This window comes from Sciurus carolinensis, chromosome 6 (genome assembly GCF_902686445.1).
Source record: "Sciurus carolinensis chromosome 6, mSciCar1.2, whole genome shotgun sequence".
Taxonomy (NCBI): Eukaryota; Metazoa; Chordata; class Mammalia; order Rodentia; family Sciuridae; genus Sciurus; species Sciurus carolinensis.
Genome location: NC_062218.1, coordinates 27,756,580 through 27,772,340, shown reverse-complemented (window position 1 = coordinate 27,772,340; position 15,761 = coordinate 27,756,580). Strand labels below are relative to the sequence as shown.

Below are 15,761 nucleotides of genomic sequence, written 5' to 3'. Positions count from 1 at the left end.
GGTTGATTTATTGCTTCTGTGAAGTAATCTGTAGATGAGCTAAGTTCAGGGATTGGAGAGTATGGGATTTTGAAATAGTTGTGATGGAGAGTAGTGAAAACTTTGACCAAGGGAAGCATCAGATAGATATGTCAGGTTGTTGAGGGGTTGATTTAAGTTGGAGACCATATAAGTCCTAGTGATCTGAGGCCTGGTTAGTACTTTTGTGGAGGAATACATTCTGAGTTGCAGATTGCTTAAAAAGGAACTTTTGAAGCATAATCATTATAATAACATGGGTAAAGGTGTTTTTTAGCAAAACTACATAATACACAACTATATGTGAATGTTTTTATATTCTTGCCTTTCTAAAAGGTAGCATTTTGCACCTTTTTTATGTTATATTCTGAAGATTATTCTCTATCACTGTTATATAGAGGGTTTTTTTTTTTTTTTTTTTTAATTTTCTTCTTTTTCCCTGTTATTTGATACTGTGCATTGAACCCAGGAACATTTTGCCACTGAGATATATCCCCAGCTCCTTTTTTTTTTTTTTTTTTTTTGAAGCAGGGCCTCACTAATTTGCTGAGGCTAGCCTTGAACTTGTGATCCTCCTGCCTGATCCTGCTGAGTCACTGGTATTATAGGTTTGTGCCACTGAGCCTGGCTATATAGAGATCTTTTATGGCTCCATAGTATTCCATTATGTGGATATATTTTAGTATGCTCATCCAGTATAATGATGTATGGGTCCTGTTTTGTTTTTCCTAAAGGCTATCAGATTGTGTCAACATTACTGACTAAAATGACTAATTCACATTGATTTGAGATGACATGTTTATCATGTATTTTATTTCAGTAAAATACATAGGTCTGCTTCTGAACTTTCTTTTTTTGGTATTTATTCCCGTTCTAGTCAGTATCACAGCATTTGAATTCTAAAGACTTCTGAATCTTTCAGTATTTCCTAGGACGGCTTCCACTTTGGTCTGCTCATGTTGCTTTTTACTTCCTCAAATTTTCCTGGCTATATTCTTTTTCTTTTTTTTCTTCTTTAGACTTTTTTTTTCTTTAACTTGAATAGCTCCCAGGGAAAGCATCTGTTGCTATTTTTATTGGGATCATGTTAAATTTATAAGTTAGTTTAAGGAGAACTGATAACTTCATAATATTGAGTCTGTATCTAAGAATGAGAAATCTTTTCATTATCTAAGTCTGTTTTTAAGTCTTTCAAAAGAGTTTTTTTTTTTTAAAGCTGCTTAGGATTGAACCCAGGGCCTTGTGCTTGTGAGTCAAGCACTCTATAAACTGAGCTATATTCCCAGCCCCTTCAAAAGAGTTTTTAAAAGTCTTCTTTAGCTAGGTTTTGCCTAGGTACTTTGTTTTGTTGCTGTTTTTAAATGAAGTCTTTTCAGCTCTATTTTAACTTTTTACATGCTAACATTTATATTTTGTATATAGCTACTGTTAATATCAATTTTATAATCTTGTCATTTTATTATCAGTCATTTTTTCATTTTTTCTAGATACCCAATTACATCATGTGCTAATGTACATATAATTTTATGCCTTTTCCAGTTATATATTTGCTTTTTCTTATATAGCCTTTAAATCTGCATTTAACTGCTCCTCTTCATTCTCTTGATTAATTTATTTTTGCCAAGAACTTTTTTCACTTTTTATTCTTTTGAAATAAAGTTATATGTAGGGATTTTAGAGGTGACTTCATTCAAGTTATTACTTTTTTTTTTTTTTTTTTGGTAGTTTGAAATATAGTTCATGTTCATACAGTTCACCCATTTTAAAGTGTGTAATTCAAAGTTTTTTAGTGTATTTATAAAGTTCTGTATCCATCACCACCATCAGTGAAACTTTTTCTGTCCTTTTAGTCATTACTTACTTTCTCATCATCATTCCCCTTCAACCATTAGGGATATATATGGATATATATATATATATATATATATATATATATATGTAACACAACTAACTTGAAAACAACACACATACTAAATAGTTTCTGTGAAGGAGGAATCTGGGTGATACTTAACTGATTGCAGTTAAGTGGTTGGTCAGAGCTAGTCTGACCTGAATTCTCAACTGCAGAAGGATTCAATTTTCTGAAGGTTGTTTGAGAACCACAGTTCCTTTTCTCATATGGGGCAGCTCCAAACATGGCAACTAGCAGAGTGAGGGGAGAGACTCAAGATGGGAGCTACAGTCTATTGTAACCTGCTCTCTGAAATGACATACAATCATATTTGACATATTCTGTTTATTAGAATTAAGTCCCTAAGCTCACACTAAGGAAGTGATTACCTGTGTACATGAATACCAGGAGTCACGGTTCATCTGGGGCCATTTTAGAGGCTGTCTCCATACAAAGGTAGGATAACTTCCTTTATCTAGAAATCTCTCTTTATTTTTAGCTTTGTATCTATATTTTTTGGTACTGGGGATTGAACTCAGGGGCACTTAACCACTGAGCCGTATCACCTGCCCTTTTAAAAATTTTTTTAAAATTTTGAGACAGTCTCACTAAGTTGCTTAGGGCCTCACTAAGCTGCTGAGACTGGCCTTGAACTTGAAACCCTCCTGTCTTTGTCTCCTGAATTGCTGGGATAAGAGGCATGCAGCACTGTGCCTGGCTTCTGTATTCATTTTGATGACAAGTTGCAAGTTGCATTCTGCAGGCCTCATTACTTTCCTTGGCATACTGGGATGAATAGTCTTTAGGAAACAGTCCATGGAGTTCTGCAGATTTCTGTGTAGTCCAGAATCCATAAACATGAGAGTCTAACTTGAAGTTTTAAAATCTAATTGTAGTTTACAGTTGTCACTCCTCAGTAACTGCCAACAATATGGAAAAGATATTCCCAAGTTTTCTTATAGTTTCACATTTAAGAGCTCGGTGTCAATTGCAGACTTGAGTTTTTTTTTTTTTGTCCTGGGGATTGAATTCAGGGGTACTCAACCACTGAGCCACATCCCCAGCCCCACTTTGTATTTTATTTAGAGACAAGGTCTCACTGAGTTGCTTAGCCCCTCGCTTTTGCTGAGGTTGACTTTGAAGTCTGGATCCTCCTGCCTCAGCCTCCCAATCCACTGGGATTACAAACGTGCACCTGACCAGACTTAGATTTTTAAAAAATATTTTTAGTTGTAGATGGACACAGTGTATTTATGTATTATGTATGTGGTGCTGAGGATAGAATCCAGTACCTCATATGTGCTAGGCAAGTGCTTTACCACTGAGCCACAACCCCAGCCCCACACTTGAATTTTTTATCTTTTCGGTTATGTATAACATTGCCTAGTACCAGTTTCTAGGTACCCCATTAGAAATGCTTATCTATCCAGTGTATTTAAACTTTGTTCCTCAGACGGTTTTTTACATGCTATTCATCAGTTTTTAAACTACCCTACTTGACTTACAAATAACTTTTAAAAAACTAAAATAGATCATATATGCTGTCTTGCTCAAAGCCACAACTTGGTAAATTCTTTTTTTTTTTTTTTTAATTTTTGCATCTGTGTTCATCAGGGATGTTGATCTGAAGGTTTTTTTTTTCCTTGATGTGTCTTTTTAAAAAAATATTTTTGTTCTAGTTGTAGGTGGACACAATATCTTTATTTTATTTGTATGTGGTACTGAGGTTCAAACCCAGTGCCTCATGCATTCTAGATAGTGCTCTACCACTGAGCCACAACCCCATCCTTTGGTAAATTCTTAATTGACAGAATCATATTTGCGGAATGCTTGAAGTCTGTCTGGTTGTATATTGCCTCCCAGCTTTTGTGTTAAATAGAAAATTACAGTTACACTGTTTACTTTTTTGGTCATATCCATTTGAGGCCTATGTGTGTGTGGTTGTGCTCGAGAATTACAAGATGCACCTTTCATTTTATTATACTCTTCTTCAAGTTAATACTAATCAAATTCTGGTGAAATATATATTTTGCTCAAGGAAACTTCATTTACTCCCCTGCCTTGTATGAAATTATTGTTGGAAATGTTATAGCTTTTTAAGGATTGAACCCAGGGGCACCTAACCACTGAGCAACATCCCCAGCCCTTTTTTACATTTTATTTAGAGACAGGGTCTTACTGAGTTGCGTAGTGTCTCACTTTTGCTGAGGCTGGCTTTGAACTTGAGATCCCCCTGCCTCAGCCTCCCTAGCTGCTGGGATTACAGGTGTGCACCATCATGCCCAGCTTAAATCAGTTTTAAAAGGCCAATGAGGAAGTATACAGTCTTATGGTTATTTACTTTTTTTTTTTTTTTTTTTTTTTTTTTGTGGTGCTGGGGATTGAACCCAGGGCTTTGTGTTTGCAAAGCAAGCACTCTACCAACTGAGCTATATCCCCAGCCCAGTTTTTTATCTTAATGTGAAACAGGAATTCTTTATTTCTATTGTGAAGTAGGTTTTCTATCAGCCAGATCAGTTGTTTATTTGTAAATACTTTGTTCTTTTTTTGAAATATAGTTTTGCTGTATGAAGTCTTTATTGGCAGTTTTTTCTTTCAGTACATTGAATATGTAGTCCTAATCCCTTCAGTGTTTCCATTGAGAATTTATTTACCTGTAATCCCATTTTCCTAGGATGTGATAACTAGGCTTTTTTCTTGCTGCTTTCAAGGTGTGATTTTTATTTTTAAAATTTTTTTTTAAACTCAGGAGTGCCTAACTGCCGAGTCACGTCCCCAGCCCTTTTAAAATTTTTAATCTTGAGACAGGTCACGCTGAGTTGCTTTTGTTCTCACTAAGTTGCTGAGGAACTCGGGATCCTCCTGCCTCAGCCTCCTGAGCTGCTGGGCCATGGCCCAGTTTCTCCACGGACATCTTTAGTAAAAGGTGAAAAATATATGCGGTTTGAAGAGAAACCAGAATATTCAAAGTTTGCTTTTCATTTTTGTCTTTCAGTAATATGCTATGATGTGTTTGGGTGAGGATCTCTTTGTGCCTGCCCCTGTTGGAATTTGTTAAACATTAGATTCTTAGAGGAATGTATTCCCATCAAATGTGGGAACTTTTCGCCTGTTTTTTTTTTTCTGCTTCCTCCTCCACCTCTGAGACTCCTGATATTCTGGGAGGCTTGAAGGTGTCCTATGGTCTCTGAAGCTCTCTTCATTCTTTTTATTTTTGTTATTCAAATTCAAGTTCACTGATTCTTTTCCTTTGATTTCAGATCTGTTGAACTCTTCTAGTGAAATTTTCATTTCATTTACTATACTTTACAACTACAGAACTACCATCTCTTTATAGAGTTTCTGTATTTGATGAATTTTTTTTTTTTTTTTTCTTGAAGAGCCATTGTTAATTCTTTAAACATTTTTTCTCCTAGTTCTTTACCAGTTATTTGGTAGAATGTTCCTCAGTTTTGATTTGTTTGCAAATTCTTTTTAATATGTTTAAGTGTATGTGTGTGTGTGTGTTTATGCATTTGCTTGGAGTTAAGTGAGGCTAATTGGAATATGGCATTAAAATTTTAGGCAGTGTTTGATAAGTTCTTATTTGCTCTCTGGCAAATGGATTATATTGATTGATTGATTAATAGTATCTACTCTTATTGTGATAATCACACTTGCTGATTTCCTAATTAGTAGAACCTAGAGGTTAAGTTCATGTAAATTTGATTTTCATGGTCATGTGTAGCATTTCTTGGCCTATGATGAATCTTTCAGTTCTGTTTTCTATACTTGAACTAGAAAAGACCTTTGTCAGATTATTACTGATTTAATATTAGGTGCAGTATTTTAAGTCCAGTATTTCATTAGGTTCCTTTTGGTCTTTCTGTCTTAGAAGTTATATGTTTGCCTCAGTATTTCAGTTGGAGGTTAAAAAAAAAAAAAAAAAAAGTTTTTTTTGGTACCGGGGATTGAATTTGGGGATTGAACTCATGGGTGCTTAACCACTGAGCCACATCCCCAGCCACTGCCACCCCTCCTTTAAAAAATATTTTATTTAGGGACAGGGTCTCACTAAGTAACTTAGAGCCTTGCTTAGTTGCTGAGACTGGCTTTGAACTTGGGATCCTCTGCCTCAGCCTCCAGAGTGATTGGGATTACAGGCATGTGCCACTGTGCCCTGCTCAGTTGGAGGTAATTTAATGCAGGCATTTAATGTTATTACCTTAAATGTGAAGCACTATTTAAATTAAAAAAATATTGGGGGCTGGGGGAAATAGCTCAGTGATAGAGCACTCACCTAGCATGTGTAAGGCACTGGGTTCGACTCTCAGCACCACATATACATAAATAAAATAAAGGCCCATCAACACTTAAAAAATTAAATAAAAAAATTTAAGAGTGAAAGTTTAAAAAAAAAAAAAAAAGTTATGTGTTTGTAAGACCAAAACCCCTCAAAGTAGCCTAAGTAAAAGTAGATACAGTTAAGTATATCTTGTAGAAATAAGGTTTAGTCCAATAACATAGGTATGCTTCAGTTATTAGGGTGTGTGTGTTTGTGTGTCTTGGTCTGCCTCAGATTGTATAATCTCTCATTTTCACTGTGCAAATATTTCTGTTTTCTTTTCTGTTTACCTTTATTCCCTTGCATTTGTACAAAATGGCCTGTAACTTCTGTATCCACAATTACAGTTCCAGTGCCCACATAACTGACCCAGTGTACCAAATTCAGGTTCTTGACTAATTTACCCATCCTGGTCCAATTAGATGTGTCAGGCACAGTCACCTCTTTCTGTACATGGGGCATTATTAGTATGGGTTTTGGATTGGGTTTGGTAGTAAACCCCATGTTTTGGTAACGTGTTATTTTCTTTTGTTGGGGAAAGTCTGTTTAGGAAGTCAATTTCAGAACATTGATTATATTAGAATTCAACTCTATATTGAAATGTTGTGTGGAAGATACAGTGTTGTGTTTTAGTGGTCTCAGTTTGAAATATTTTGTACATGAAAACTATATTCTGTACTTGTACATATTTATTACTAGTAATTGAAAACATTTAATATGTGTTTTGTAAAAGACTTAGTTTAGAAGTTACACTGGTTTGTAGGTATATTTTGTTTGGTCTGTGTGGTGGTGAAACTTGATAGTTGAACCATTTCAAATATGGGACATTTTATGCAAAAGACATTTGTTCTTGAAAAATTAAAAGATGTGGCAGGAGTGTACCTACATACATGGCAGCAGGTATTTTGGTATCAGGGATTGAACCCGGGAGTGCTTAACCATCAGGCCATATCCCCAGTCCTTTATTTATTTTTTATTTTGAGACAGGGTCTCAAAGTTGCTGAAACTGAGTTTGATTTTGTGATCCTCCTGCCTCAGTCTCCTGAGCTAGGATTACAGGCATGCATCACTGCACCATGCCAGCAGTTGTTTTGAACTGAGTTGTTTTTTTTGCATTTGGTAGGCCAGGACATTCTCATTTGTAACAGTCTACACCTGGGCTTCTTTACTCACTCATGTTTTCTTTGTACATTCTAAGTATTTGAGTTTGCATCTCCCATTCCCTATTCCATTCTAGTTGTATATATTTGTCCTTATTTAAAAATAACTGTTTGCTAGGAGTTTCTTTATAAATACTAGAAAAGAAAACTAGTCTTGGAAATTTAATTACATAATATACGGCAGAGTGGGGGTTACTTTGAATTGCCAAGTGTTATTCAAAGTCTGGGCTCTTGAGCTCTGTTCCTTACTACCTCCCAGTTCTGTTTTAATTTGTCCTTAGGTATTTTCATTGGAAGTTTTTACTGCCTTTATCACTATTATACCTACTATGTTAATTATTATTATTATTATATTAATTATATTATTATATTAATATTATATTAATAATAATAATTATTATTATTATGTTATTATTATTGTATATGCCTGAACAACCATAGTCTTTTCCAGTCTTCTTGCCTTCACTTTTCTTCCTTTAATCTGTAAAGTCTAAAGTAAAAATAACTGTAACCACCAGACATTTCTGCTGCTAACACTTCTTATCAACTTAAAAAAATGGGAATTATAATTTGATAACGTAATTCTCATTTTAACACTAATCTATACAGAATTTAAAACAATGATTTCCATAGAATTGTAACATTCTGCAAACTGTTAAATGCATATCAAAAATAAGTGATCCAAGGTCAAGAAAGTTTGGGAAACACTGAACTTACTTGTTCTTGTTCATTTTTAGGTTATTTCTTTGTTTTACTGTGATAAATGATGAGGTCAATGTATCGGTACATAAGTTCTGTCAGTGGTATTTCCTAAAGGTCATAAAGGATGTGAACATTTAAAAAAGATTTTTAAAATAAATACATACAAACTACGTATGTATATATATTTACATAATTTCAAATTAAGATTATGTTTTTATATATTGTTTCTAGTTCTCATGTAAAAATATATATGTACACGTTATAAGCATTTTTTCCCATGTTGCAAATATTTTTATAACACATTAAGGAAAATCTCACAGTTGGGTGGTGGTGCATGCCTATAATCCCAGCGGCTCAGGAGACTGAGGCAGGATTGCATGTTCAAAGCCAGCCTCAGCAACTTAGTGAGGCCCTAAGCAACCCACCAAGACCCTGTCTCTAAATAAAATATAAAAAGGGCTGGAAATGTGGCTTAGTGGTTTAAGTGTCCCTGAGTTTAATGTCCAGTACCAAAAAAAAAAAAAGAAAAAAAATCTTACAACACATCCAAATATATCCCTCATGACATTTGTACAATAGGTATTATATTTTAATAAAATTGTGAGTAGCTAACCTTTTGAATTGATTCTTAACAGAAAACTTCTAGCCACTTCATAGTAGATCAGTAGTGAGAACTCTTTTCATTGTTTGCAGTTTTAGGGGCCCAGTAAAAATACTTTTTCTCCATTCAGGTTGAGCCATTTGAAGGGGAAAAAAGGGGAATTAGGCAGTTGGAATCCAAATAAGTATCAATATTATCACTGAGAGAAATCAGTTGATTCATGCTTAGATGTAGAACCCCCTTGGATTTCCTGTAGTCTTTGTTCCCCAAATTCTGGCCTTGACACAGCCCACTGAATGAAGGAGTGTGTCTGCAGAGTATGTCCTCTGGGTCATTGCCTTATTATTGTGTCATTCAGTTTTTCTTGTAGGCTTCTTAGCTTTGAGTGGTATACTATATGAAAAGGGGAGTTTATCCCAGTTTAGTTTTAAACAACCTTAGTGTTTTCTGCCCTGAAGATTGGCCATTTGAGGCTCTTACCTGGAGACTGTAAACAGAAGATTGATTGGTATAGGACTCTGTAGACTGGTGCTCCATTGCAAAAGTCTCTACCTTCTGGGAATTAATGGTTACAATTAAGAGGTAGCTGGTAAAAGGCAAGTAGGTTTTTGTTTTGTTTCTTTCTTTCTTTTTTTTTTTTTTTTTAAATTGTTCCCAGGGTTTTCTTCCTGTCTCTTGTGTTCTTCCTAGTTTTGTTGGATATCTGTGAACTGCACAGGTACAACTTTCAAATGTGCCTGTTTTCGGTTTTTCTAACATCCCATTTCACCAGCACAGCATATTGGGATCTTAATAGCATACTCTGTTCTTGCATGCTTTGGTGTGTGTTGGATCTATAAACCTAACAAAGTCGTGTTTTTCTGTATTCTTTGGAGGTGGATATGACCCATCCCTTGGGATGTCTCTGCCCCTCTCCTTATATTTTAAAACATATGGACTAATTTCTGATTACAATCTTTGGAATATTCCTGGAGTCCCAGAGCTTTGGTACTTCATCTACTTTCCAATATAAATTTCCCAGAACCATTCACTAAGTATAATTTTCTAAAGTCTGTTAATAAAGACCCTGTTTTGCTAACTTCTCTGGGTTGCTGATACCCTGAGATCAGTTAAGATTGAGATATATTTAGTCCTCTACCATCAAATGTAGACTTCTTAATTCTGTTCAGCTGTGACTTTCAGTCTGTAGAACATTCCACACCATTCTTGCTTCATGAGGTATAGTCCACTCCATGTTGGTAGAACTAAAACTTTAGGAACTCCATGTGCATCTAGGCCAGTTAGCCACATGTCTGTAAGTAGTTTCATGTAGAATCTCTTCCCAGGCTTCATACAGCTTTAATTGTCATGCATTTTACTTAATCTCTATATTATTGGTTTTATTAACCACTTGCTCATTCTCTGGTAATCTTAATTTGATCAGATCATTCACATTTACCATGTTTTTTAAAAGGGTTCCCTCAAATCTAGTCTTCCCCATCTACCTCACATTTAAATTGGCCTCTAAAAAAAACCCCAAACTTAAAATTTTGTTTATCCCCTTGTGACTCCCTTATATTCTTACTTTCCTAAAGCCCTTATTTTTAGGAATGGTAGCTTTTTGAGGCTACTTTAAGTCTTGTATCAGTAATGAAGATTCATGGCTGACCACTCTGACCTTACTAAGTACCAGGACTGATTTTTTTTTTTTTTAATTTTTTTTTTTCCCCATTGCTGGAGATTTGAACCCAGGGCCTAGTGCTTGCAAGGCAAGCACTCTACCAACTGAGCTATATCCCCAGCCCCAGGACTGACTTTTAAAAGTGCCAGATACAGCCAGGTATGGTGGTATACTCCTGTAATCCCAGTGACTCAGGAGGCTAAGGCAGGAGGATTTTAAGTTCAAGACCAATCTCTGCAATTAAGCAAGACCCTGTCTCAAGATTAAAACAAAAAAAAAGATGTGGGAATGTAGCTCAGTGGTAACTTCCTGCTCCTGTTCAATCTCTTGCATTTCCCCCCCAGAAAAATGTGCCCAGATATGAGGGTCCAGGCTTCGTTAATCCTGGCTGGATCCTAATCCTGACTGTCCACTCTTCTGTAATTTAGTTGGCATGTTCTTCCCTCCTACCAGAATTATTTGTTTCCCACTTCTGAAGAGCCTTAGCTAGAACCAGCTGTAGCTTCCACTTCCTCATGGGAACTGGGACTCTTTTTTTTAAATAGGGTTACACATCATTTTGGAATGAACTGCTGGCACAGTTCTTGGCTTTATAATTTGCACAATCCCTGTTATTTGCTCTTGAAGAGTGTCCTGGTGTGATGCCTGATTGATTCCCTGATGCTTGGATGTTGTATTTATATTCTCTAAGTGTCAATCTAATATATGTGCGTATGTGTGTTTGTATCTGTATATATTAATAATTTTGGTTGTAGATGGACACAATACTTTCATTTTTATATGTGGTGCTGAGGATCAAACCCAGTGCCTCACAGGTGCTAGGCAAGTGCTCTACCACTGAGCCACAAACCCAGCCCCAATCTAATATTTTTTGCTGTTTGTTTCTCAGAACTTTAGGCACATAGCCATCCTTTCCATTCATGGACTCATACATGTCTTTTTCTGATATATTCCAAAATTTTACTTGTGTTTTTAATCCTATAGCAACAAATAAATGATGTTCTAATTTTCCTTGAAGCCAAATTGGTTAGATTGTTTTTCCTGAGCTCCTTAACTTGCTCATACACTACTAATAGAACACTAGTCTGAGGTTAACTGAATGTTTCCTGGAACTTGTGATCAGTAAGAGTTAAATACACAGCTCAGTAAAGCACAAATTATATTTCTGAATCTTTGATCAAAGTTGTTTTATCTGTGTGTAAGATATGTGGCGAAAAGACAAAAGGCCATGGAAACTCTAGATTAATAGTGTGTATTGTATTTTTTCAGTATTTTATTGTAGAAAGATAATGAAAGGTTAAAAGACAATAAAAATGACTGACTAAAAGTATTTCTGACTCTTAATTCAAGGTAAATCAACTATTTTGTTTTCCTTTTTTTAAATAGGGTTACACATCATTTTGGAATGACTGTATATCATCTGGATTACGTGGCTGTATGTTAATTGAATTAGCATTGAGAGGAAGGTTGCAACTAGAGGCTTGTGGAATGAGACGGAAAAGTCTTTTAACAAGAAAGGTAAGAGGATTGCTAACTAACATCCTTTTTAAAGAATTTGTTCTGCTTATAACAAAGTTTCTTCTAATAGCTTTCAGAAATTAAAGTGCTCTAAATATTATTTTATTGGATTACATTCCTTACGCTGTTTGTATTCTTGGTTTCCTGGTTCTTTCATACATTATGAATAATGTAATTCATTGTTAGGATCAATGACCACTGCAGTTTACGTATTTAGATTTAGATAAGTGCCCGAGTTTATTTGCTGCTTCTGAAAGCTATGATTTTGAAAGACTTGACATACCTTAAAAAGTTCAAAAGGGTTACTATGCAAGTTACTCATTGGCTATTGATCTTTTTAGTAGACCTTGAGAACTTTGCAGATCCGTCTTCTCCACTGTGAAGGTTTGAGTAGGTATTTCTGTAGCATAGTTAAATAAAGGTCATATCGGCTTGTTTTTGGAATTTTAAACTTCACCCTCAATCTCAAATATTCAAGACTTTCTTCTCCATTATCTTATTGTGTTTCTTAGGAGCATGGTATTTTAAAACTATTTTTTCTTTAATATAATGTTTTAATAAATTAAAAGTTTTTAGGTCAGAACTGAACATTTTTTGGATATGCTATAGAAAATAATTATCTTTTAGGGAAGAAAACCATTAATGCATTTGTGAATTATATTATGAGGTATATGCAAAAAGTAAACATCGTTGGTCAGGGGATGTAATTCAGTGTAGAAATGCTTCCCTGATATGAATGAGGCCCAGGCTTCTGTCCTTGGTACTATAGTGAGGGAGGGAAGGAAACATAGTATATTAGGAAATATTATGCATGGGTTTAAATCTAGGGTAATCTTTTAAAATCAAGTAAGTAAGCTGGTGGGAGAGAGTTTTTAAAACAATTATGGCATTAGAAAACTGCATCATAATAGACTTTAGTTTTTATGTTATTATGCATCCATAGTGATTTATGGAGAAAAATAGCCTTGGGAAATTGTCATTATAGTTATCAATAAAATATATACAGAGGGTTACTACAAATTGTAGTAATTTTAAATGAATGTTACAGTCTTTATCTTAAGTAAAAAGAGTGTGATACTGGTTGTTTTTGTAATAACCAATTTTGTGTTTATGAACAATATCAATTGATTCATTGTTCTTTTGTTTATTCATTCATATAGTTAGTGATTTAAGTACACCATACACTGTTCTAAACCCTGGAATTTAGAGGTGACCAAGAGAAACATGTTCTGTGCTTGCTTGGACTTAATTATTTCAGTCTACTAGTTTGAGTGATCTTAACTAGGTAGTTAATAAAATACTCCATATGATTAATTTGCTAATTTAAAAACAATTACTGAGCTGTATGTGGTGGCATGCATCTGTAGTCTCAGTAGCTTGCGAGGCCAGGCAGGAGGATCTCTTGAGTCCAGGAGTTTGAGACTTGTCTGGACAACATGGTGATTCCACATCTAAAAAAAAGAAAAGGGAAAGAGAAATTCTGATTTAGTTCTGATTTTTACTAAGATAATACATATATAATAGTTATAAAACCAAATTTTATAACAAAATATAGTAATCTTCTGCCTCCTTTTTCTTATTTTTTTTAGTTTATTTTTAATTTTTATTTTCGATAGTACTGGAGTTTGAACCCAGGGCCTCATTCATCTAGTCAAATGCTCTGCCATTGAATTACATCCCCAGTCCTCCTTTAATCATTCTTTAATTCTGATCTAAGAGACAATCATTTTCAGTCTTTGTCCTGGGTCTACCTTAACAAATTATCACAAACTTGGTGACTTAAAACAACAGATTTATTCCCTCACAGTTCTGGAGGCCAGAGGTCTGAAATCTAGATGTGCTGTGTTCTCTTTGAAGGCTGTAAGGAAGGATCTTTTCCTTGCTTTTTCCATCTTCTGGTTGATCCACTTGTTCCTTAGCTTCTGTCCATTTCTGCTTCTGTTCTGTGTTTATACCATCTTCCCCTCTTGTTAGTAGAAAGACAAATTTGTCATCAAATTTAGAGCCCATCTTGAGATCTTTAACCGTATTTCATTTGCAAAGACCCTTTTCCCAAATAGGTTCCAGGAGTTACAGCATGGATACTTTTGGGGAGCTGCCATTCAACTCACTGTCATTCTTTTAGTTGTTCCTTAAGCTTATAATGCGATATGTATTTATGTAAGTTTATAACACCATCTCTTGATATATAAATTTGAGAAAATGTATACTTTATTAGAATAGGTGAGTGAACATTTAACTGTCTTTATGTACTACCTGCTCACATTCCCTCAGTCTTTCTAGTTGAGATATTTCATAAATTTTTGGTGGAACACTATTATAATTATGTTCCTACAGTTCTCTGCAGATATACCCTATGATATTTTCCTTTGTTGTATAATTTTTTAAAATATTTTATTTTTTTATGTGGTGCTGAGGATTGAACCCAGTGACTCACATGTGCTAGGCAAGTGCTCTACCAGTGAGTCACAACATCAGCCTTTCCTGGAGTAATTCTTAATGTTCTTTTTTGAAAGTTTTCTTTGTAGGTATCTTTAAATTTTTCTTAAATGCTCCATCATAGAAAAATTATCCTTTCACATTTGTATTGCATTCAACTCCCTGTTTCTAGGATCTCATGTTTTCTTCCACTTCTTTGGAAAGAAACTATTTTGAAACTCAGCCTGCCTGAAAATATATTTATTACACCTCAGTTTTATTAAGCAGGTTCTCTGAGAATAGAATGTTGGATTCATTTTCCTGCAGAATTTTGAAGGCATTTCTTCCTTGTCATTTGGTATACAGAGTACTGAGTCTGCTGTTCTTCTGATTTCATTTTTTTATAATATTTCCTTTTTCTTCTCTACAAGTATTTGGTTATCTTTTGTTATCCCTGGTGTTCTGAAAATGTGTATTTCTTTAAAAATTTTTTTTTAGTTGTGAATGGGCACAATATCTTTATTTTACTTTTTTTGTGTGTAGTGCTGCAGATCAAACCCAGTGCCTCACATGTGCTAGGCAAGTGCTCTACCACTGAGCTCTACCACCTAGCTCCTGAAAATGTGTTTTTCTTGATGTGGGTAATTTTTAATTCATTTGCATGGGTTCTTTTCAATCTGGAGATATATATGTTTTGGTTTTGAAAATGATTCTATTTCTGCTTCCTAACCCTTCTGTTGAGTTTTTCAGTATGGTTTTCATGTTGATTTCCAAGAAGAAGAAGTTTGTTTTTTGCAGAAGTTTGTTTTGAATGTACTATCTTCTTTTAAATCTCTGAGGATATTGTGGCACTTTTGAAACATTGTTTTACCTAGATAATCTCTGCTTCTTTTTTTTTTTTTTTTTTTGCGGTACTGGGGATTGAACTCAGGGCCTTGTGAGTATGAGGCAAGCACTCTACCAGCTGAGCTATCTCCCCAGCCCTAATCTCTGATTCTTTAGATTTACTATCTTCTCTCTTGATTTCTTTCATGTTGAAGTTTCCTTTAAATATCATCCTTGATTATTTTTTCATATCTAGAGATAACCCTCCTCTTCCCATTAAAACCAAATAAGCTACTACAAAGAATGTTTCGTATTTATTTGTGAGCCACAGCTATTACTGAATTTTTTTGGGAGGGAGTTGGGTGGGGTACTGGTGATTGAACTCAGGAGTACTTGACCACTGAGCTACATCCCCAGCCCTATTTTGTATTTTATTTAGAAACAGGTTCTCACTGAGTTGCTTATTGCCTCACTTTTGCTACGACTGGCTTTGAACTCAAATCCTCCTGCCTCAGCTTCCCAAGCTGATGGGATTACAGGTGTGCACTCCTGTGCCTGGCCTTTTATTGAATTTTGTTAAGGAGTTTAGAACTTAGTCTGTGAGTGAGTCTTGGAAGAGTTTCAAGTAGGATCAGTGGAATGTC

At 35.0% G+C, this 15,761-nt stretch overlaps 1 protein-coding gene and 1 pseudogene across 1 annotated transcript in view; one reads left to right on the top strand and one right to left on the bottom strand.

Moving 5' to 3' along the window:
- Nucleotides 1–15,761, top strand: part of Golph3 (golgi phosphoprotein 3) — a 36,453-nt gene that overhangs the window by 9,839 nt on the left and 10,853 nt on the right. The window contains exon 2 of the mRNA XM_047556519.1: nucleotides 11,743–11,874. Coding sequence (XP_047412475.1) covers nucleotides 11,743–11,874 — 132 coding nt within the window. The remainder of the gene's footprint in view (nucleotides 1–11,742; nucleotides 11,875–15,761) is intronic.
- Nucleotides 4,811–4,860, bottom strand: LOC124987751 (uncharacterized; annotated as a pseudogene).